The sequence below is a fragment of the Stegastes partitus genome, unplaced genomic scaffold (assembly GCF_000690725.1).
Source record: "Stegastes partitus isolate 25-593 unplaced genomic scaffold, Stegastes_partitus-1.0.2 Scaffold1559, whole genome shotgun sequence".
NCBI lineage: Eukaryota > Metazoa > Chordata > Actinopteri > Pomacentridae > Stegastes > Stegastes partitus.
This window is the reverse complement of record NW_007579290.1, coordinates 20,562-44,128: the sequence shown is the minus strand read 5'-3', so window position 1 is coordinate 44,128 and position 23,567 is coordinate 20,562. Positions and strand designations below refer to the sequence as shown.

The window sequence follows — 23,567 nt, the reverse complement described above, 5'->3', positions numbered from 1 at the left end:
CTCAGGCTGTCAATGTCAGCATCATCTTTTAAATCGCCCTTTTGGAATTTTCTTCTTTCTTAATGGATGATAGCTGTCATATGTCTTTAAACGAGGGATTTTGTTTATATCCTAAGTTCTGGATCTTGTTTACTAATATTTTATATTCTGTCATTGTAATGCAGTAAATAAAGCTCATTCCTATTATTATTCTGGAGGATGCAGTTTGTGATGCTGCCTGCAGAGACTGATTTTCAGCCTGCAATAGTTGCAGTGGACGAAATAAGAGGTGCTGCAAAACAATTTGTTAAAGTGAACTCCCCGTTTCATAGTGCAATAGAACCCTTGATGGAGCATTACCTCATGACACACAATCAAATTATTACCTCCTCTGTATTCTGATGCAAAGATGAAAACTTGAGGATATGATCTTGCTTTCTACATACATTTATTACAATTTTTGTAAAAAATTGGGATAGAACCTACAATTCAACGTGAAACTTAAAGCTGTGACTGTGGCAAGGTAAATAAATACAGACATAATTAGAAAATACTCTTAAGAAAATAATAGAGCATGAAATAGATCCATTCACTTATGGCTCAGGAGGAATATGTAAGTATTGCACTTAATAAAACACTTAATAAATTAATAATAATTAATCCTGGGTAAGACTATCTGCATAATGTGCATGTCAAAATGCAACTTTTGAAAAGTTAATCGATTAATCGTCCAGCTCTACCTGCCAGTGTAACGGAATGCCGTTTAAAGCATCACCAAACTGCATCCCCTAACTTTTTTTTTTTTTTTTTAAAGTCTGCCCAATTTTTTTATTTTTATTTTTTGAACCATTGCAACCATGAATTCCCCGAAGAGGGACATTTTCCAGCTTCAAAAAAATAAAAAAATAAAATCTGTGTATAACGGCTCGGTCTGTTCATCGGTCCAGGTGACGGTGATAACAAGTTAACTAGAGCCGAAATGCTCTGAAACTTTCGATAAATTGCACGCCCCCTACCCACAAACAGAAACAGAGTGAGCTCAAAATACCTTTTTCAAGTCGTGAAGAAAGTCATTAAAGTCCAAACCGCTTATTTCCAGATGTTTCTCGGTTCCCTCCCTCCTGTCGAGGCGGAGGTCGCAGACGCGGACCGTCCGGCTGCCTCTTCCCCGCTGCGGGGTGGCAGCAGCCCGGAACGAGTTGAGCATCTTGTCCGCTCCGCTGCTTCGCACAGCCGTCGAACGTCGCACCGAAAACCTAGATGTATTGCCGGTTTCAGCTTTAGTTTCGGTCCTGACAACACCTGTGTAGCTTCTCTGAGGAGTTTAAACTGACTTCACAGCGACGCCAGCGTTTCTACGGAGTTCAACTTGGGACAAATTAGACGGTTTCCACTTCCGCGAAGCAGAAACAGCAAATCGCTGCAGAGTTTTCCTCCGCGCTGTGCTTCAGTATCGTTTCCCGGGAAATGCAAGGATGTGTTTCTAGTTTGGATTGGGACGCCGCCTGCTGCACGGAAACAGAAACCAGACACATTTCTTTAAAAAAAAAAACCATCACAAGCTGATCACAATGTCCGTGCTGCTCCAGAGCGACCAGGGCTGGTTTGTGGATCCACGGTCACTCATTGATCGGGGATATTCGCCATGCATCCGGTGGAGAGACACTCAAAAGTCTCATGTCGAGTGTCGTTTCAACAAGCAGTGTTTTCAGATTTTAAAAAGCCATTATAGTGTGCCTGCCGGTGCTGCTGTGGATGGAGGAAACGCGGATATGTTGCAGAAAACAGGCAAACCACCAAAGGTAACAGCTGCTGCTGCTGCAGAGGCTGCTGACAAGGATCCACAATACTTTATAGCAGTAGTGGAAGTACACTGACTTTAGTAATGTACTCAAATACAGCTGGGCATACCTATGCCCTTCATTATAACCCATCCAGCTGTTTTTACAGGTTGAAATAGCTTTAAAGGACTAATCCAACTCATATAGTGTAGTTTTCCACTTGCCAAAAAGTGATTGCAGCCCCTGCATTTTGAGTGAAATTGTATTACTGTGTCAGTATGACTGATTTCATTAATTGCATTCACATATTGCCCAAAGGCTAACTGCAAAAGAGGTAATTTATTCTGTTTATACATAAAACCCGAATCCTGTTCATTACACTCAGGATCACTTTTTGGCAGACGATTACTTTCTGGAACAACTCTTGTTTCATTTCACCCCCCACCATAAAAGGTATTTTCATTTTAATGTCCCCAGAACCCAAAGAGTGACCAGCACCAGAGCTCAGCTGAGTGACTGAAGAATTTAAATTTGTTTAGTATTATTTAGTATTAAACTGCTTTTCCTGATGTGGTTTTACTGCAAAAGCATCTCACAAATACACCAAATACACGTTAGTTTATTCAAAACACATCTATTGACTCAAACAGCAGTAATGCTTCGATAAGTTCAGTTTGATGCAATGTAAATAAATCTTTATCGGTCAAAGCAGGTTCAACCTGTAATTCATGCATCACAGTGCAGTGATGCTTTCACTGCCTTCATACTCACTGGACTGTGAATGAAAATATGTTGTAGGTTTGTTTTTCACTGTTTGACAAAGGGTTGAATTATCAGCAAATGTGCATATTGCTGTGTTGTTATTTGTTGTTATGGACATAATAGACTCATATGAAGCTGTCAAGTCTGTGATAGAATAACTTTGGATGTGTTTGGTGCCTGAATCTGTTCGTCTTTATTTGTCTAATTAAAATCAATCAATATTTAACTTTTAGAAAAGGAAACGAAAACACAGCGAACTCAACCAAGGGGAGCTGGATTCACAGGCCTTCCATGAGAAGGTAGGATGGATGTCATTCTCTTAGCTGCATATTCACTACCTTCCATATAAATAGATTTATAATCTACTACTTTAAAACCTATAATCTCAATATACAAGCAGGTGATAAATCTCATGGACCGGAGAGCAATGAGATGGCATCACTGTCGCATTTTAAGAAAACACGACCTGCTCACCTTTGAAAATGTTCTGAATTTTAGTACTCTTGAATTGTTTTTTAAATGTCTAAATAATGGTGTATCACCACTGTTCTCTGAATTGGCCACCAGGCGTCAGAGCTCTCACAGAGCGACCACATGAGCCTCCACCAGTGGTGATTGTCTTGTCCCGAGATACAAGACTTGATTTTGTCAGTCTGCTCTTTCTCTAAAGGGGGCAAAACTCTGGAACTCTCTTCCCACGAACCTAAAATTAGAGAGCAACAGTAATGCTTTTAACAAAGGACTCAAACAGCGGCTTCAATCAAAACAAGAATGCTCACATGAAAAGTTTTAACTGGTTGATTGCTTGACCGTGTTGCCTTTGCTTTGAAGCGTATATATGTCTTTAACCTGTAAAACTGCCTCTCTTTTATTGTTGTAAAGTTATTGTACACTTTATTTTTTAGTTTATTTGTTTGTCTTTTATTTTTTGTTTTTACTCTTATTACTTTTTATCATTTCAAAAGCCTCCTGTGGACAAGTGCTGCAAATTAGCACATGTGCTAAAACACTCAAACAATGCATCTGGTTTGTCCAATGTAACTGTGATGTCCAGATCAAATAAACAATAAATAAATAAAGTAAATTGGTGCTGGCAGAGATTGTGGTAAACCACTGAAATGAAAGCATCACAGCGAGTACATCTCGATTTGGGTAAATCAAACTTTCACAATAATTGCATTCAGTATTATTCCAAATTCAATTGAGTTCAGATCCACATAGAAAACAAACTTTTATTTAAGTAAAAGTAGAAATACCACAATGTAGAGACACTCCTGCAATCAGAGTGATACTTAAAGAGTCTGTTTAGAGCACTTGGGGATGTCTACTGCATATATGAAAATGTTTCATACAAAATGAAAAATCTGGGTGTACAGAGTTAGAAAGAAGATAGTTTATTACATCTGTGCTGCTGGTCTCTGCTGCAGGCTTGATGCTACTTTAGCCACTACTAGCTGATACAGTCTCTGACCCAACTGTCAGTCACATTGCATTATTTGTAAAAGGGTCCTGGAGTTGACACAAATTTCTATCCTTTTAAAGAAGAAAGCTGTCCATCATGAATCTGATATGCAGGATGTGTAGCCTTTCAATGTGCAAAAGTGCACAAGAATTAGCACTGAGCTAAAGTTAAAGTCCTGGAGGTAGAAGTGTTGCTGAGCAGTTAATCACAAAATTATTGAAACTGAATGCAATGTTTAAACCACAGGAGCTGCAAGTTTTTGCTGAAAGTAAAATGATTTTTCTAGAGTCACGGCGCGATTCTTTTTCACCATTCAAATGGCATCTATAATACGTCATCATGAGATGCTTCGGCCTACCATTTATATTCTCGAGATGTTTAGGAACAAGATTGAAAGGCTGCAGCAAAAATCACATCATTATTTTTAGACTTTTTTTTGTGGAAAAGGAGATTCCCAGTAAAACCAGGAATCATATCACAATATCTATGAAAATAATTGCAAAATGATTTTTCCAGCTGCAGTTAAAAGAGCTCGTTGGGCAGACTGTTACATTTCAGATTGAGATAGGATTTGATTGTAATAGATGATCAATGTGTAGGAATCACTTTAGGCAGGACTAATTTGATCTCGTATATACGAAGTCGTTCTATACTACAGTATCATAATTTACATGTTTATTATATTTTTTCTTTATTCATCAGAGTATGCCAGTTAACTAGTAACACATATAGTAGAAAATAAAATACAACATGTGAAATGTATTTGAGTTTAGATATAAAGTAGAATAAATACAAAAACAGTCTGTGTTATCTCATATTTTCAGTTTAATGCATCGTCCAGACATAATAATCTCTGTAATGTGCCTTCATGCAGGTCAGGTCTGTTATTCTGGAGGGAACCAAGTCCTTGGTGGATTCTGTTCGATCTCTGGGACATCTGAACGGAGGGACGGACACAGCAAAAGAGCCTCTTCCCTCCCAGGAGTGCAGCCTTGCTGCTCTTTGTGAAATGGCTAAAGAGCTTCCTCTAGTGGACGAGGAGGAGCAGGAGTGCTGCTCTCAGTCACTTGTTGCTGAGGATGGCTGCACATCACATGTCGACTTGTTCTCTCGGCTGACGGAGAACAGGACGGACTGGGCTGCAGTGGTCACTCTGATGGGAGAGGAGTATGTGATACCACCTCACTCAGCTTTCCTGCTTTCTGACTTCACTAGAATACAACCACTAGTCCACTGTGAGTACAGCGCTGGAACAATACTTTTGAACAAAGAGAGTATTATGAACTGAAAACGTGTGTCAATATTTTTTTGGCCGTAGATATTAAACAAAATGCCTCATGTGTGGTAACAACTTAAAAGCTTTGAAAAAATGTGCTTATTATGGCATAAATATGAAAACCACTCCCTAAATTAAGAGTTGTAAATAGTTGTTGTATGACTCAGTGTAATTTCATGTCAAGTCAGAGCACGTTTGTTGTTGCACAGCCTGACTTAGTTAATAAGTTTCTTGGTTCTCACCCAGATGGAAGGAGGTTTGACCTCATAGTCATGGATCCACCCTGGGAAAACAAGTCTGTGAAAAGGAGTCGCAGGTAATTTGGCATTCAGGAATTTACAAGGTGTCAAGAAGATATAACGGGATAAGGAGAAGACTTTGTTGATCTCCAGGGATGAAATTTACATTATATTACTGCACAGAAAATAAGTAATTAAGATTAGAGAAGAAACGGAAAATCCAAGCCTTTCCTCTCCATCATTTCCCCGCATGTGCCCCTTCACATGAATTCCAAAGGTGATAGTCTTACTGTGGATGTTAACCAGAGAGATAATTCATCTTATGTGAAGGATTTTGAGGCCTAAGAGCTCAAAACGTCCAGAGTTTCAGGAGAAAAACAAAAGGCAAGTGAGACAAACCACACTGGTGCTTTTAGCAAACATCAGCCAGCAGATATGTTACATGTTCATATGCAAATTAGCAGAAAACAGAAAGTATAGGTGAGGCTTGATTAAAGGTTAAGGAAGCACTCACGTTATTAGAATTCACTCTGATGGGGACGTGAATGTGTCTGCCAGAATTTATGGCCAAAGTAGTTTAAAAAAAAAGAAAGAAATTCCACTCAAAATCACAAATGTCAGCCTCATGGTGGTGCTAGAGGAGAAGTCAGGGATCAGCTAAGTGAGCAGAATTCGTCATCTGTGACTTATAAACGTTTGTACAAGAGTTGCCAGACAGTAGATGTTAAGATATTTCACCCAATTAGTGAAAATTGCCACATGCTAGAGGAAAAAGTTCAGTTAAATCATTCTAAATTTTCCCCTTTCGACCTTGAATATCTTTATCTGATTTCATCCAGTGGTTGTCGAGGTAATTTACTGTAAACTACACTTTATTTCTAATAAAAAAAAAGGGGGAGAAAGTAGCTTGCATTGTTTTTAAATTGCATTTTCACTGATTATATCAATTCTCTCAATGCAGATACAGTTCTTTGCCCTCATCCCAGCTCAAACAGCTCCCTGTGCCCCTGCTGGCGTCTCCGAACTGTTTAGTGGTTACCTGGGTGACGAACCGGCCCAGCCACCTGCGTTTTGTCCGGGATGAGCTGTATCCACACTGGGGGGTGGAAGTTGTGGCTGAATGGTTCTGGGTCAAGGTGCTGAACTACAAAAGCTCTCAGGCATGGAAATCTCACCTACTGGAGTCAAATGCTTCAAAAGCTTGCTCTCTCCGTCGTAGGTCACCACATCGGGGCAGTTTGTGTTTCCACTAGACTCACCGCACAAGAAGCCTTATGAAATGCTGGTGTTAGGCCGATACCGCGCTCCTGTGGATACAAGGTTTGTCCTCTCTGAGTGAGCACAACCCTTAAATGTCACATATTGTATTCACACTGTTGTTTAACCACTTTCAGCCCTTCGGAGGCGTCAGAGGTTCCTGTGGAGGATCAGCGGCTGATTGTCAGCGTCCCGTCAGCTCTGCACTCCCAGAAGCCCTCGCTATCAGGTGAATGTTTCAGCGCAGTGTTCTACTGTGCCACCAGAGGGCAATGCTGCAGCATCACTGATTGTTATCTCGCCGTACGGCTTGAGTGACGAGCTCTAAACGCTACGATGACCCTCTACCACAGGCGTCAAAGCAGCGCCTCTAAATGTGAGTCAGATCTTTAGGTTTGCATGTACGAAATCGTAAGCATTGACGACATCAGTTCCTACATGCAAAATTACATCCTTTTGCACGCCAAGAGCACAAACTTAAGTAAATAATTACAGGATTATTGCGTTATTTCAATGAGACGCAGCACATTTTAATGCATAACTTGCTTTTGCACTGCAGAAACTTTGTAGCTTTTTAACGATGCTACCGCTGGCTGCAGACAGCCGCATCAGAGGAGACAACCTGGTTAAAAACAGCATAAAGCATCTCCATTTTTTATTCATAATAACTGCACTTGACAGGTCTGGCTCGTCAGATGGAGAACTTTTGCTGCTCAGATGTCAAATTTGCCCAGTTGGCTCTGATTGTGGTTTAGCAAGCGTCGACTCCCAACATGCACTCTGCTACTTAGAATCGATGTAAGACCTTGACAATGAATATGCAGGGACTATGAATAAGAGAGGCTTGACGTCATTTCACTCCCTCTCCGGGGAACGCGATTTGTTGTGCAGTATGGAGAGCAAAACACGGCCAGTGTTTGCCGGTGCCCTTTCAGCAGCGTAGAAAAGCCTCTATCTCATGGAAGTAGCTGGATATTGTTGAAATACTTTGATTGAAATCATACTGATGCCATTGTGGAGTTGTGATACCAAAGAGATTAAGTAGATTAGGATGCAGATTGTGCTCAGACTCCATGGATGATTCTTTGTTCATGGCAAAGCCTGTCAGCAGGTTTAGTCAGAACTGGTTTTGTCTATTTCTTTATTTTCTCCTGTGAAGTTTTTATTGTCATAGTTTTTGCTGCTTGTATTGTACACAACATTGTATTTCTTTAGGTGTCCTTGGCTACACAAAATGCAGAGACTCAGCTGCACAAGCAATCAAAGACACACTGATGGAGAATGTCTTTATTCGTGCTGCTTTTTCATTGTATTTTCTACACAGCTGCACTACTAAATCTCCACAGTGTTACAACTTGAGTTACTATGGCTGTTTTGTTATTCAGCAAGAGGTGAGAAAGCTCCGTTGGCAGTAGGTGTGTCTCAGATCTCTGAGTGTAATAATTCCAAACTGCAACGTGTGGTGAAATATTAAAAAGGTTCTTGCAGAGATGCCAACAAAAGCAGAACAGTTTATTTATTTAACTATTTGAGGTGATAATTTCACACCTTGAGGCTTGAAGGATGATTTTTTTTTTCTCCTTTTGTTCACTCCTGCAACAGATTTTGCAACTGCTACTCCAACCCAGCAATAGATTATGCAACTGCTAGAAATTTCAAATGCGTCCCGAGACCTTTGGCATTATCCAACCTGAAGGTTCTGTCTCTCACGTCAAGCTATCATTCCTTTCTTTTGTTTTTTTTTTTTCGTATCGAGAGTGGTGTCAGGTCTGCTCGAGCCAGTGGGCAGCCTCGTCTGTGTGAAGCCACAGCCCTCGAGCCCACAGCGTCGAGAAACTCTGACCCATTTCTCTTCCCCTCTCAGATGGGGCTCGTGTCACTGACATTGTTGGTTGCTATGGAGAGATAAGGGACACCGTTGCTCTATTACAGATACAAAACATCCTTGCCAGATGGTCAAGCTGCAGAGAAGAAAAAAAAGTGTTTGCACTTCTCTGAAAGACAAGACGTGTGTTCTTTATTAATTAGAGCCCCCCTGCAACTTTAAAACTTGTGAGAGTCTCTTCCCAACGTGGGATTATAATTAGTGGCTGTTCCCAGTGTTCATCTCAGGAAGAGGCACATTCATTACTCAGGTTTGTGTCTGTTACATTACTGTTGATTAAAGAATGCATCCGTGTCTCAGATCTTATCTATTACTTCCTTTTCTCTTCACCTCTGGAAGACTGTGACACTGTAGTATGTCCCTTGGTTCTGCCTCTAAGCCATTCTTCATGTTGATCTGTGGTCAAATCTTCTGAAGACGATTGGTGCAGAGGATCAGCACTAAAAGTGTGCTTGTATCTTTTTCCCAGAAATAACTGGAGCTTCTGTGTTTTTTTTAAAAACATGCATTAAATTATTTTTCGTCCTTTGGGGGTAGCTCAGCAGGCTGTAAACACATCATAACTAATAATTATTACATACTGTATGTACAGCAAACATGTTTGCAAGTTACAGCCTAAACGTCTAGGAGATACAGAACTGCATAAATGTTTTATTTGGAGTCGAGTTGTAGTCAAATATTTGCTCTGAGGGAAATTAATGTCTCTTTAGATGCTAAAGCCTCCTTCAAGTTCACAGGCTAGTCGCCAACTTTGCTTGATCTGTCTGGTGCTGAGCGAGTAGTGTGCAGTGGAAATAATGAGCGTGATGGAAGTGAACCAAAAGCTATAGCCGCAACACCAAAATAATGAGTTAAGTTGGGAGTGGAGATGGGTGATAATTATCTGTGTACTGAATGCTTGTGGCTTTTTGTACATAAACCGGAATCATTTCAACATTTGTTACTAAAAAAATGATAGTTAGTCAAGCTTCAAAGACTAACTATACCCAGGTTGCTAATGTTCTCTGTCACATGTTGTGCTGTACAGTTCTGCAAAATCCACCACTTTGCACAGAAGTCGTTGCAGGCTTTCCAGTTGAGATATTTAATGCAAGGATGAGAAAAATTTTGACTTAAGAAGTATTTATTTTCAAAGGAGCTCTTGAAGTTCCTCTCTGGTCGTTGATTAAACCCCTAAAAGCTCATCCACTGTTTATCAAAATTACATAAGTAGAAGTTTATTTTCATCCTTAAAAAGGCTTCGATGTAACTGTATATCGTTGCTTCCTCTAATATGTGCACGTCTATGAAGTCAGCACTTCTCTCGCCACCCACCGATTCCCACTCGCTGCAGCTCGAGCACACCAGCTCACCTACCACTCTGTTCAAACTTTAAAAATCTACTCGTTGCAAAATTGCAAGCTGTACTATAACTCGGCCATAGATGTTAAAATTGGAAATCGATTCTGAAAAGGAATAATGATACAGAAAGCCCTGTCATGCAAGTTATCAGGATTGGTTCTTTAGGTTTGTTCCATATGAAACCTCAGAAGTCTGAATCTGTATTTTTGGGACTATCATCAGTTAACTGCAGTTTCAAGGTGGAAATACTCAGCCTTGGCATTAACTTTTTTAAAATTTCACTCATTATGTGTCTTCCACGTATTAAAAACTCTGTATGAAAATGCTTTCAAGGTCAAAAAGTCAACCTTCACCAGGCGGTTAGCATCAACAACAAACAAACCTCCACTGCCTCTGAGACTCTGGTTGTTTAATTAGGAATAATGTAATGCAGTAAAACACGATATAAGAATATAAATATAAACAGATAAAAACTGTGTTGCATCAGTGCAACTGTGTAAACTTGGGTGATTTTTTATCTATCTATGGATGTGAAAATGAAAATTCATATGGATCCAAAACTAATCCCTGTAGGACTCCACATGTGCACTGAGAATAAATTTTATTTGTTGTTTAGACTGAAAACATTCAATTGCAAAGAAATGCTTGTACTAAAATTTTAATCTTTATCCTCTTCTACTATGGTAATAACAACTAATTGCAGATATTTTACACAATCTAGTGAACAGTGTATCAAGGAAACATATAATAGAGATCAATGGAATTGACTCCTGCACTGTAATTAAACCAATGGAGCATAATTAGCTTGCTTTATTTGGTGAATCCTGGAGAGAATATGAGGAGCCTGCTAGGCAGTGTCTAAGAATGAATGTGTGAGTTGTCCAGAGAGTAGTTAGGTAACACCTTCTTTTGCCTGGGGATTTTCTTGGCACAAGTTTGATGCACTGTCCCATTTCAAAGTTAAGAAGACAATTAGACCTTTTTATTCTCCATTCAACTTTGAGAGCTGAGTCACCAGTTGGGGCTGAATTAGTCGGAGAGCTGCATGTTTGGCCTTTCCACACTGTGACTCTGTCTCTCTGACGTGCGTAGCGGGAAAAAAAAAAACGGGAGGCAGGACAGCACATTGTGCAGGTTGGATCGGTTTGGGGATCAGGCTTTTGAGCTCATTAACTCCCTGAGTGTTGGCTGAGGCGAGTGTCAGGGTGGTTTGAGGCATGCACAAGAGCAGACAGAGTAGCACTAGGGCAGAGGAAGTGAAACGGATCTGTCAGGTGTGCCTCTCCTGGAATATCATTACTTACAGAGCCAAGGTCACTGCCAGTCTCCACACAGAAAAATCTCTGCTGTGGTGTGAAGGAGCTGGGCAGCTGCCAGTGCTGTCCTCTGCCTATTGCAGGGTAACAAGCAAAGAGCTCACCTAGAAGACACGGGCGCAGTGCAGTAATCTTACAGCCTAACTTTCATTATATTAAAATGTCTGCTTTTTCTTTTTTTTTTTTATCCAGTCACACATAATGACACAAGCACAACGGAGTGACATGTAAGTGCTAATTAGAAATAAAACATAATCAAGTGAAGAAGAAACAAAAAAAACTTCAAGACGTCCAATTAAATCTTTCTAAATTTGTGTGAGGCTGCAAAGTTTAGGGATCGTCAATTCATTTGTACTGAATTAATTGGCAACATGTTTTTGGAATCTGTTAAGGGCCACTAAAGCATCAGTTTAAGTGTTGACATTGGTCCCAGGGCTACAGCGAACAGAATGTTTTCATCAGAGTGTTTGCTCTACGTGTCCTCGGAAGCACTACATGTCTGAGAGTTTTGAAGGCTTAACAAATAGACATGCGGTCTCTGCTTTTCTATGCACATGCCAATTTTGTCATTCCAACCCTCCAACTCTGCATGCACCCTCATATAAAGGCCTTCAGCCGTGAGGTCAGGCTGCCAGGGGTGTGTTGTTTCGCCACCAGGTGTGGAGAAAGGTGGTGAGAGGGTGAAGTGGCCACAGACTAGTGCGCCTCGGGACTCCTGCACGGCAACCGATGGAGGACAAAGGGGGCTCCTTTATCAAGGGATATGGAGGGCTGCTTATGAGCCAGAAGGACAGTTGGAGGTTGTTCATGGAGTCGAACTTTGCATTTTCCGTTGTGTCTTACATGGCAGGTTGCATTTAGTGCTTGTAAGTGAAACCTAACGGACATTCTTATTGTTCCATTGTTCCGGGGTTGTTCCATATCGCTGGTCAAGGGCTTAGTAAAGTTGTTGCAACCTGCCACACCACAAAAACTGTGCAGGAATGGCTCGAGAAACAAGACAAAGAGCCCAATCTGATTGAGCATCTGTTGGACGCACCGCAACATGAAGGCTCCACCCAACAACTCACAAGAAACAAAAGATTGAAATAGCAAAAATTCTACCAAGATCGACTCCCAACAGATAAGAAATATGAGCAGAAAAGCTTTTAAAATAACACTCTTGAATCAGGCAGAGTCTGGTGCGAAAAGGTGTCATTTGTCAACAGGCAGCAATTGACAGCTCAAACCATGAGTTAGTCCCAGGACTGAGCCAACTCCTCTTCTCTCAGACCGCTGTTTTTATCCTCTTTGGGGCTTCTCCTGTACCCAGGATTCCTAAATTCTTTTGAAATTCTATGCTTAGGCTTGAAATTAAGGGTGTCAACTTTGAGGTTGTCTCTGCCCTCAGCTGGGAGGTCCAAATTCTATCACGACTCAGCACATTTTCTGTTTTTTTTAAGTCTGCTGACAGTGACACCATTCTGCAGGTGTTTCAGCCCACATCACGACTACACAGGGAACATTATTACTACACCGGGCAGCATCACTACACAGATCTTTCCGAGAATAACAACCAACACCCTGGTTTAAAACGCTACAGGACCCTCCAGAGGTCCCGTGTCCACAATCAGTGACAGTTGAAACTCTGCACGCAACTAACATTACGTCTTTGAGCGTTCGGAAAAGCACTTTATAAATAAAATGTATTATTATTATTATAACATTAAAGCTGGATGTGGCCTGTTGTACTTGCGACAACACCCATCTGGGATGTAACATGGAACTGTAGTGACATCCTCCATCACAGGTGTGGTTACAGGGTTCAGACATCAATTGTTAGGCAGTGCCAGTCGAGTATTGGGTCTCAAGGTGAACAAAGTGTCGCTAGGTGTAGTTTTCAGGTTGCCCTATGGAGTGTTTAAACCAATCACGATCGTCCCTCTTCCTCATTACTTTCTTTTCACAGATGTGTTGAAGCCGTACGTTGGAGCTGAAGCCAAGTGCTTGGAGCTGTTTGCCCGAAGCCTTCAACCCGGATGGACCAGCTGGGGCAACGAAGTGCTCAAATTTCAGCACACGAGCTATTTCACGTTGACACCTGCAGACGATGGAGCGGACGTTTCCAAAGACGAGGCCGCAGACACACAAGTGTTCAGCCCAGCTTAGAAAATCTAAAAAATCCTCGTCCCTCCACTGTGAACCAATCACTGACCTTCAACACCTGTCACATCAGTATTTTACTTTGTTTTTAATAAAGATTCAACGCCAAAGTGTTTCTCTACCAGCTCTTTTTGATCTGCGCTCTTCATGCATGTGGGACCTTTGATTTCTTTTTCTGGTCCGGGCTCATATTTAAGGTAGTGAAACACAAGTCTGATGATGCAGTCGGCGAGATGAAAGTGCATTTCTTGTGCAGCTGTTTTGAACCCAGCTTCCCACGGTGCAATCAGATAAACAACTTTCAAGGTTTTTTTTTATATTTGCCTTTTGAGTAATCTTTGGCACAATGTGCGTCTTAAGGATGATCAAAGCGTTTCTATTTTTACTCATTTTTATGCTGTTTTGAGCTGAATATCAAAATGTTCCCCAACTCTAATGAAAAAAACACTTTGAATCCGTATTGGTTTGCTTGTTCTTTAAGAAGTTTTGCTTAAAGGTTGCTCACTTGAACAACACACTGCTGTAACCTTCCCCCTGCCTTTGTACTGTCAAGGGCGCCCAGCTCTATCCTTGGATAATTTGTCCCTGAATTTTCCTTGTTTCCTCTGAAAGATGAACTCTTCCTGTGTCACGCTTGTACGCTGCCTCTTCCTGTTGGGCGGGGCGTCTCTAATGAGTCTGCTGGCGTTGTGTGGATGAGCGGGGCTGCCTCTGAGGCAGATGAGGATGAGTTACAGCCACTGCAGCGGCGTACACATCACGGCTAATGAAGCCAGAGTGTGACTCCAGAAGGATCACTTACAAGTTACCTTGTCAGGCTCTCTGTCTTTCTTTAAAGGATAATTCCAGTGTTTCTGAACGCGGGCAATATTTTCGCATATTTTTAGGGTGTAAATGATAATAAATATGGACAGAAATGTTTGGAATTAATCCAATATTGAGCAAGAACACAATAACCTACAACCACCAAAAGTCTTCAGTGCATTATATGGAGCATTTGAACACACTACTGGACTACTGAGGGATTGTTTTTACTGTTAAACATGTTTCTGCATTTTCTTCATGACCACCTGAACGCATGTATGTTCCCGTGGTAACAGATTGAATACAGTAACTGCACAGCTTTGTTCAGTGGGATGACTAACATACAATTCCACAGGTTTGCAGATATAACATATTCCCTCAGTTCAGACAATGTGGTCAGGAAAGGATTTAAAGCTTCTTACAGCTGATTTAAATCCAAAACTCTGAACAGAACCTCTTCCAGAATAGGTTAGCTGTGCAGTATCAATTATGATGGTGATCTAGCGGAAAAAAATCTGACTTTAAACTCGCTAACACATTATTTTTACTTCATAGTGCAGCTCTCTCTGGGCTTTGAACAGAATCTTCTTGAGGAGAAGTGTTTTTGCACTTATATATATCATGACCTGGATGACTGAAAGACTTCGTAGACGCTTCAGTGTAGGATTTCTTCTCCTATTTGTCTGGCAGTAATTATCTTGTTCAGAATGGTCAATGCAAACACAGTGGCCTCTGGATGGCGCAGTATACGGAGTGTTTTTATTCATTTGTAACCACAATTGCAGTAGCTCCCTGTTCTCCGTAGGAAGCATTGTGAAGTGTGGCGCCACAATTTGAAAATGTGCACATTACAGCCCTTAATTTTAACTGTGGCCCAAAGGAACCCATAACACACGAGATGCCACAAAGCTGCTGGAGCTCAAAGCAAGTTTAATTATCCAAGAAACACTTACAAGACACCAAAAAAGAGAAATGGGAGCTCCAGCCGAAATATACACAAAAAAAGGGAGAAGGCCATGAACCATGCCCCACAATGGGCCATCAGATTCAAGCTTCTTCCTCAAAAGGTGATCAACAAAAGTAAATAAACCGAAAGAACTGACTCCGAACTCAGGTAATAAGTAGTGAAACAAAAACCGCAAACACAACACAGGACTCAGGTTGTGGAGCTGCAGGTGGCAACAAACCAGCATTAGTTTTTTTTCCCCCATCTTTTAGATAACATAAGCTACATTTTGTGTACTCAGACTCTTTGATGCTGCTCCACTTTTCCCCACACGACTCCATCTGACTCTCACTTGTACTGTACACTGTTGTCTTCCTGCAACAACTCCTCCTCCTGAGATTTCAGAGCGAGACTTCTGCTTGACTTCTGTTACATGTTAGACACGTCTATCTCTGCAGGAATCCTGCTCTCAGACATTTAGAATAACACACTGAACCCCTCAGTGGCGTTTTACTTTGACAGCAGCCCCATGCGACTCCATCGCAGCTGTTTTGCGTTCTTGCTCGGTTATTCGATATATCCCTATTATTAATCATTTACACACAAAATAATATAAGAGAAAAAGACCTAGGTTTCAGAGAGTTATCCTTCAATACACACACCAACACATTTGTCTACTATTTGTCTGTATCTGTGCTGACTTAAGTTAGGATGAAAAGCAAAGAAACACTTGCAAGAAATTAAAGACATCCAATGAACAGATTTGCTGCAATTAAACTATAATCAGGCCTGCAAATGTTGGGGGTCCAGTTAATTTAAAAACTGTCCTCCTTTTGTCCTTTCCATTAGCATTTTTGAGTGTATTTTAAAACAATGAGGTTGTGTTAAAGGCTGAAATGCAATAAAATGAAAGCCACTCTTTGCTACTCTTAATCCTAACATGTTCTTCAGCGTAGATTTCTTTACTCGGCCAAGAAAAGACTCATATAAAGCCTGCTTGATGAGTTGTCCCACAGCTTTCCAACACATCTGGTGCCCTTCACCAGCAGATGAAGTTAATTAAGGTGTGGTGAAGATAGTGTAGATGTTACAACAATTTACATATTTAAAAAAAAAAAAAAAAAAGAGTAATTTCAGCCACTTGAGAACAATCCGTCTTAGGTGGTCAGGAGGAGGAGGTCATAACTTCTGTCTCTGTTCAAAGATGCACATTTTCTACTAGAATCCACTTTGTGTGTCTTTAAGGCCTTAAACCACACATTCCCATCTCCATAAATCATCTTTTTTTAAAACTGGCACTATTTAGATTAGCACACGGTCTCATCTTTAATCCATCATATTCCACCACTTTTGGCGCCATCTACAAGCTTCTACCAAGCATTTAGGTGTATTTTGGCACAAACTAAATTTGTTGGCTTTCTGACACAGATTTATGTCTTCATCACAGTCCACTGTTTCTGGATAAGGTTTAAGTCAGGACACTGGGAAGACCAGTCTAAAACCTTAATTCTAGCCTGATTTATGCATTTCTGTACCACTTTTGACGCATGTTTGGGGTCATTGTCTTGTTGGAAAACCCTGAACGATCCTACCAATTGGCGTTTTTAGGTTTTCCTGAATAATGTGGAGATAACCCTCCTTCTTTATTATTCCATTTACTGGAAAGCACCAGTTCCACTGGCACCAAAACAGCCCCAGAGCATAATACTGCCACCATCATGCCTGACAGTAGTTATGCTGTTCTTGTGGTTAAAGGCCTCATCTTCTCTCCTCCAAACATATTTCTGGTCATTGTGGCTAAATAGCTCAGTTTTTGTTTCATCATCGTCCATGGTTCTAAGTGACTAACCCGACTTGTCCAAGTCACCGAGTCAGTGATTTGCTTTTCCAGATCTTTGTTGACCTCCTCAGACTTTCCTATTGTTGTGTTTGTGGCTGAGTCTTATGAATGCATCAAAAGGGCCTATTTAAATTGGCTCAGAGGAATCACCAGCTGTAGTCGATTGTAGTTACTAATAAGAAGAAGCAGAGGCTAAGAAAATCTGAATAACAGCTTTCTACATCATCGAAACTGACAATTCCAGTTTATGTATGTATATTTTTGACACAATAGATTTTGCCTTATTTCCATAAGACAAATGTGTGTGTGTGTGCATATATACTATATATACACATATATGTATGTATGTATGTATGTATATGTATTACACACAATGATAGATTGCATTTGTGTGCGTGTTCTCAAACAATGCGGTCTTACAAAAGCGATCTATCTAATCAGTGTATCCTTCCATACAGCTGCCTTGCTTTCATTTACCTAATTAAAGTAGAATGATGTGAGTCAAATGTCAAGCTAAAATGCCTTTTGTGAGATCACATTGAAGAGCTACTCAATAGTGTCAATCAGGTCTCCAAGGATTTCTTCTTTTTGTCTGTGTTCCCACGGAAACAACAGGCAATCAAAGAAAAGATCCTTGAAGTTTTCAGCAACAGTCCCCTTATGAAACCCGCCATAAACGACTACATTCAGGCATCATACACATACAAAGTTATCTGTGTGACGCACTTTGTTTCCAATTGCTTTTCAATGACATTTTTCTTCCTTCAAATCTTTTTTTATTGTCCTTCAAGGCCCACAAACTTAGTAGCTGTTCCATCTATTTTATATATATATAAATTTTTTTTGTATTTTCATTTTTAATTCTTCAAAAGGCTATGGATAAGCCTGTATTGCTGTTTTTCTCTTGTAAGTGTAATATTCACTTAGTTAAAGCACAAAAAAGATGCATTGAAATAAAAGACTGATAAGAAAAGAGCTCATCTGAAATCTACCTCATCACACCATCGCTGACCAAAATATCAGCCGCTTTCCTCCCCTCTTTGTTCTGCTTTCTCATCACTGGATTTTTTTTTTTTGTTTCATTTCAAGCTACGCAATCGGCCTCTAAAAGCCCACCGCAGAATGAAGTCACCGCGATCATCATCTCTCTTACAGGCGCCAGTGAAAGGAGGGTGTCCTGTCAAAGTCAAGATGAAGCACCAGTCCAAGACCTCGTCACCTCTTCTTCCTCCAGCTTCCCCTTGTTCCTCCTTTAGAGCCGCAGCAAATGAGTCGCCTCTTTGTTATAACGAACTAATCCCTGTTTCACTGTCCTGTTTGACTCCACTGTCACCTCAGAGGCTAAAACTCAGGAGCAGGAGGGCTTCAACTAAAATTACCCATCAGCTGGGCAAACAGAGCTGTCGGCGTCGTGGGAAGAGGAGATGGAGGACAAACACCACACACTGTAAAATCACAGCTTTCTTGTAGAATTACAGTAAAAGTGATCGCTAGTGTTTTACTGTATTTTTACAGTGTTGTAATTGTGAGTTACTTAAACAGTTAATTACTGTACAAGAGTAGAATATGATGTTTACCGTGTAGTACTCTAACTACACTTTCCAAAGCTGTACTGTATTTAAATTAAGTTACCACTCTAATCAGCATTAACTTTAACTTTATTTACCTTTAAATTGCATTTTCTGCTTTGAACATATATAAAGACAGCTATGATTTGCAGACATATACTATAAACAACAAGGTGTCTTCAATAAATATGATCCAGAATTGAGATCTGACATTTAAACTACCGACAACAGTAAAATATGTTAAACAATCATGAGTAAGCTTCAGGCAATTTACATGTTTATGGACTGGGAATATTTATTGAAAGGAATTTCTGTATGTCAAATTGTCTAATAATGTGATATTTACCTTAATGTAAATGTCATGTGTTTTTCCTCAGGGCATCAATAATATTCTTCGCTGCCTAAATCAAGTCTTTAGTCTAAACAGCTTCATGAGTTGCTGTAAAAAAAATTTTTTTGTTAAATTCACACCGTCACTTTTTACAGTAGCCGATAAAGTTTTTCTTGTTTTTGGGTCCCAAAAAGCATCAGATTTCACATTATTACATTACACTACTGTTAGAATTTGGCAGTATTTTTACATTAATATATTACAGTGTGGGCTGCAAGGAGGTTCAGTGGTTAGCACTGTTGCCTCGCAGCTAGAAGGTCGCCGGTTTGCATCCTGGTGAGGACACCCGGGATCTTTCTGCGTGGAGTTTGCATGTTCTCCCCGTGCAGCGTGGGTTCTCTCCAGGTTCTCCGGCTTCCTCCCACAAGGTCCAAAAACATGTTGAGGTTAATTGGTGATTCTAATTTGTCTGTAGGTGTGAATGTGAGTGTGCTTGGTTGTCTGTCTCTAAGTGTAGCCCTGTGATAGACTGGTGACCTGTCCAGGGTGTCCCCTGCCTTCACCCTAAGTCAGCTGGGATAGACTCCAGCCCCCTGTGACCCTAGTGAGGATTAAGCGGTGTATAGATAATGGATGAATGGATATTACAGTGCACATCTGATTTCCTTATAAAAACTTGAAGTAGCTGTATGATTTCTCTCAGTGTAACTCGTTCTCATTCCCAGTGCGTTAAACACTGCTGTTGTTTTTTTAAAGCCACTTGCATGTTAAAGAACCACACAAGGTGTCCTTAGGCGTCTGTCCTACCTTTGTTAATATTCAACGCGGATGGATGTTTTTCCAATTTAAAAACGCCTCATAAGGAGATTAGGCGGAGGGAGGAGGCATAAGGTGAAGGACTTTTACCCAGAAGGCTGAGGTTTGTGTTAAATGTTGGACATTTTCTTTGTGCACCTGCTGTTTGGTTGTCTTTAGACACCAAACCTGTTGGGTTAGGGTTAGGAAAAGATCACAGCTTGGGTTGAAAGACATCTTGTCACAATTTAAGTATCTTCTCCTCACCGGAAAATGAGAGACAATGTTGACACCAGCTGATAACATTTCCACTCTATTTCTGACATTTACAGATTTTTAAAGGTCTGTCGAACTCCACCGTGCATTGAAATATGATGCTAAAGGGTACAGATTGTGTTCAAACGTTACACCCAGGAGTCCTGACTAAGCAGCAGAGTTGGAGGTGAATGAATCAGCCTCCTTATGCCTCTTGAACTCTGGTGACCTGTGATTTATACAACCAAAGAAAGAAACACATTATTAATAGTCAACTGTTTGGATCGTAACAATTCTGAAAACAGTAAAATGGAAATAAAATGCTGCTTTATTGGAAGCTAAAACGAAACCAGAGATTTGTCCAGAAGAAAGACAAATCCACTCAAAATCCCCCCCAACATTTGTGACAATACAAAGCTCGGCATGACTCACCAGTATGTTGTCTGGTTCGCTCCATACGTCAGCGTATGGGCTGTAATCTTCTGGAAAACAAGCTAATATGGTCGGTGGCTTTTCCTTGTTTGAAGAGACCAGAATTAGAAGAAGACCAGATGACTATACAAGAGCAGTGCAAAAGTGTTGTGCAATATATGTGGTGCAGAAAGTTCAGATCTTCTCATATGAACTGGGGGTGATGATGTTAAATATACAGACACGCTTCTTTTTTCTATGAAGTCTATTGAAGAAATACTGAATGACAGATTGCACAGAACAAGGCTCAGACGTGACGTCGGGAACTCGGCTCTCACGATTTCTTTTTGGTTCAGTAACAACAGAACTCAAAGAAAACGTTTGGATTGTTGAGGCTCGGCTGTGTGCTTTGACTAAATCAGTGTAAAGTTGGATTTCACCCCCTTTTTTGTTCGCCATCCTAAACAATCTATTCTGTTCTTTTTTATATTTTGCGCTATAGTTTCCATTCATTGTACTTCTATGCAATAAATGAAGGACGTGTGAAGATCAGCTGTGCAATAATGGCCCATTAGGGACATTTCTTGGTACCTCCTGACACCCATAGATAATTCAACAGATTTGCTCCAATGTGAGATGTGATTCCAAAGCTTAAGCGTGTCACTTAAAGGAGTATTCTGAAGATTTAATGAGCCAGAGTTCTGATTTTTACCCCTCGTATGAATAAAACTCCCAAAAAGGCTGGATTCTGAGCCCTTTACACAACTGTAAAACATATTTAGATTCCCCCAGTCAACTGGGTTTTTATCCGACGCTTTGAGGGAGGGAAGAAAGCAGAGTTTCAGCGATGTGTTCAGAAGTCTGCTGCGACTCTCTTTGATCAGATCAGACACTGCGCTCACTGTACTTCAGCGTGTTAAGGGTTGAGTTTGTGTTGTGTGTAAGCTGTCACGAGAGAATATCCCATATTACCACTGGTAAACTGCCAGGCGTATTTCCCGTGTAATTCTGAGAGAGAGAGAGAGAGCCGCAGAAAATATTGCTGTAAATAGTCAGAGGCTTTGTCAACAGCTCGGCTCACAGAGGGAAAAACAAAGCCTTTTGGTTCAGAAGCAGCCAGTGAGAGCAAACTGGCAGCCATCACGACTAGATCTCCCACAGGAGAGGCGGAGGGGGATGAGAGAGTTAATTATTTCCTAAGAGGTGCAGCTTCTCCTCGGCTGTCTCGGTCCCACGGCCCCGTCCTCCGAGCCGTCTCTTGCTAGACACACTCAAACTTCACCAAAAGTGCAACGAACGAGCAGCAGCACTTAGTAGTTTCGTCAGTCGGCATCATCAGACGGAATGTGAAATCTGAAGTTGAGCGTGCAGACGTGGAAACAACTCCCAAGGTATAAATTTATTACCACCGACTCTTGATGTTTATGGCAGCGGCTCCGGTACGTTGTTACGTTTCTAAAGAAGAGTTTTGTGGTTAAAAGAAATCGCAGCACTGGATACTTTTTACACTGAGAAAAGCTCTTTTTTTCCTCCCACCAGATAAGCAGCAACATCTTATTGTTGTTGTTAGGTTCAGTGTGGAGATCTGTTTCACATCCTCATCGAGAAAAGATTTCTATTCATGCAGCTCCTCATACAGACTTCTTCCTGATACACATTTAAAGGATAATTTAATTTCCTCAAAGGATTCATTTACCTCTAAATTTGAGATGAGACGAATCAAAGAAAAAAATGTTTGGTAGAATATCTTCATGCATTTATGAAGACTCTGGTAATGTAATCTGATTTAAGTTAAGTAGTGCCTTGTACTTCATGGGATGTTTCAAAGTCATCCAAGGGGACCAGATATAGCCGGCTGCCATTAAAAATACATACGAAGAGAAAGAGAACCAGAGAGGAGGATGTTTCGGAGCTAAATCGAGACGCGCTGTAGAGCTTGTAATTTTACAGGAACACACTGTAGCTCAAAGATCTCACACTTATCTTCCTGAACGGGATTTGGTGCTGAACAGACACATTATCGGAACTTCTGTGCAACATGTTACACAATGGCAGCATCGCAATGAAGTGAACGGGGAGGAAAATAACACTTTTTGTTGTTGTTTTAGTAGTTGTTGGTTTTAAGTTAAAGATAAATTTTTTTGCATGTCAGCTTTATTTGATAGGACAGAGCAGGGGACTGACATGTAGCAATTTGTATGAGCCCTCACTGCTTGTGCTGTAAAAAATAAACAAACAAACAAACAAAAAGCTGTAAAATCAAATGGTAAAAAATGGCAAAATGCTGTTATGACCAAAATATAAAACATCTGTAAAGTAACAATATTTTTTAGCTGACTAAAATACAGAAAATGTGCATATTTGTAGGTTGGTTGGAAAAAATACAGATTTTGGATGAGAACATTATGCACAGTTTCATCCTGTTTTAAAAAAAACAAACAAAAAAACATATTTTTTAATATTAATGATGATCAATATTGTTAATGTTGCTAAACAATTATATCTTATCATATACTAACATTCAAAAACTTTGAAAATAGCAGCAAATATCTATAAAATAATTCTATTTTATCTGACAAAATACAGTGCAAGAGTAAACAGTGAAATTTTATGGTCACATATTTTAAAAGAACAAATCACAATTTGTATATTTTGTACAATTTTGGCCTGTTTTATTTCTTTATTTCTTTATTTATGTTTTTACAGTTAGCATATAAATTAAATTTTTTTTTTTTCTGTGACTTCACCAGATATTATCTATAATTTAAACACAGCAGGGAAAATCTGTATATTAACAATTAAAGAAATGACGACCCTTTTTTCATTTCTTAATACACATAGTGCATATTACTTATTGTTGTTATTATTATTAGAGATGCGCCGATCCGATACTCGGTATCGGTCCGATACTGGACTAAATTCCGGTATCGGATGATTTCCTTCACAGTGGTAACTGGCCGATCCGATACCACCACACACACACAATCCTGCCTTCCGACACATCCACGTGTTCTTCTGCTCATTGGCTACAAGTTTACAGCTTCAGAGAGTGTCTGCAACCCCACTGGTCGAATCTACAAGGGTGGAACTTGTGCGGACCGGGTTGACTGTCTGAGACACTCCATTGGTTCTTCAGGCTGTCACTCACCCCCAAAGCCCTCCTATTGGCCAAACTAG

The 23,567-nt window shown here is 40.3% G+C and overlaps 2 protein-coding genes across 2 annotated transcripts in view; one reads left to right on the top strand and one right to left on the bottom strand.

Annotated features, from left to right (window-relative positions):
• smchd1 (structural maintenance of chromosomes flexible hinge domain containing 1) overlaps positions 1 to 1,310 on the bottom strand; it is a 28,348-nt gene extending 27,038 nt beyond the window's left edge. Inside the window, exon 1 of the mRNA XM_008300558.1 lies at positions 1,028 to 1,310. Within this exon, the coding sequence (XP_008298780.1) occupies positions 1,028 to 1,186 (159 nt within the window). The 5' untranslated portion in view covers positions 1,187 to 1,310. The remainder of the gene's footprint in view (positions 1 to 1,027) is intronic.
• Positions 1,311 to 1,466: 156 nt separating this feature from the next.
• mettl4 (methyltransferase 4, N6-adenosine) lies at positions 1,467 to 13,561 on the top strand. The gene is made up of 8 exons (XM_008300560.1): positions 1,467 to 1,781; positions 2,756 to 2,821; positions 4,859 to 5,219; positions 5,507 to 5,576; positions 6,461 to 6,635; positions 6,719 to 6,819; positions 6,894 to 6,985; positions 13,247 to 13,561. The coding sequence occupies exons 1-8, from the start codon at positions 1,551 to 1,553 to the stop codon at positions 13,444 to 13,446; spliced, it is 1,296 nt and encodes a 431-aa protein (XP_008298782.1). The 5' UTR covers positions 1,467 to 1,550; the 3' UTR covers positions 13,447 to 13,561.
• Positions 13,562 to 23,567: the final 10,006 nt, after the last annotated feature.

Coding starts and splice junctions, on each gene's coding strand:
- mettl4 (XM_008300560.1), top strand. CDS start 1,551: ATGTCCGTGCTGCTCCAGAGCGACCAGGGCTGGTTTGTGGATCCACGG. Junction 5,220..5,506: donor AATACAACCACTAGTCCACT/GTGAGTACAGCG, acceptor GTTCTCACCCAG/ATGGAAGGAGGTTTGACCTC. Junction 6,636..6,718: donor CTGAATGGTTCTGGGTCAAG/GTGCTGAACTAC, acceptor TCTCCGTCGTAG/GTCACCACATCGGGGCAGTT.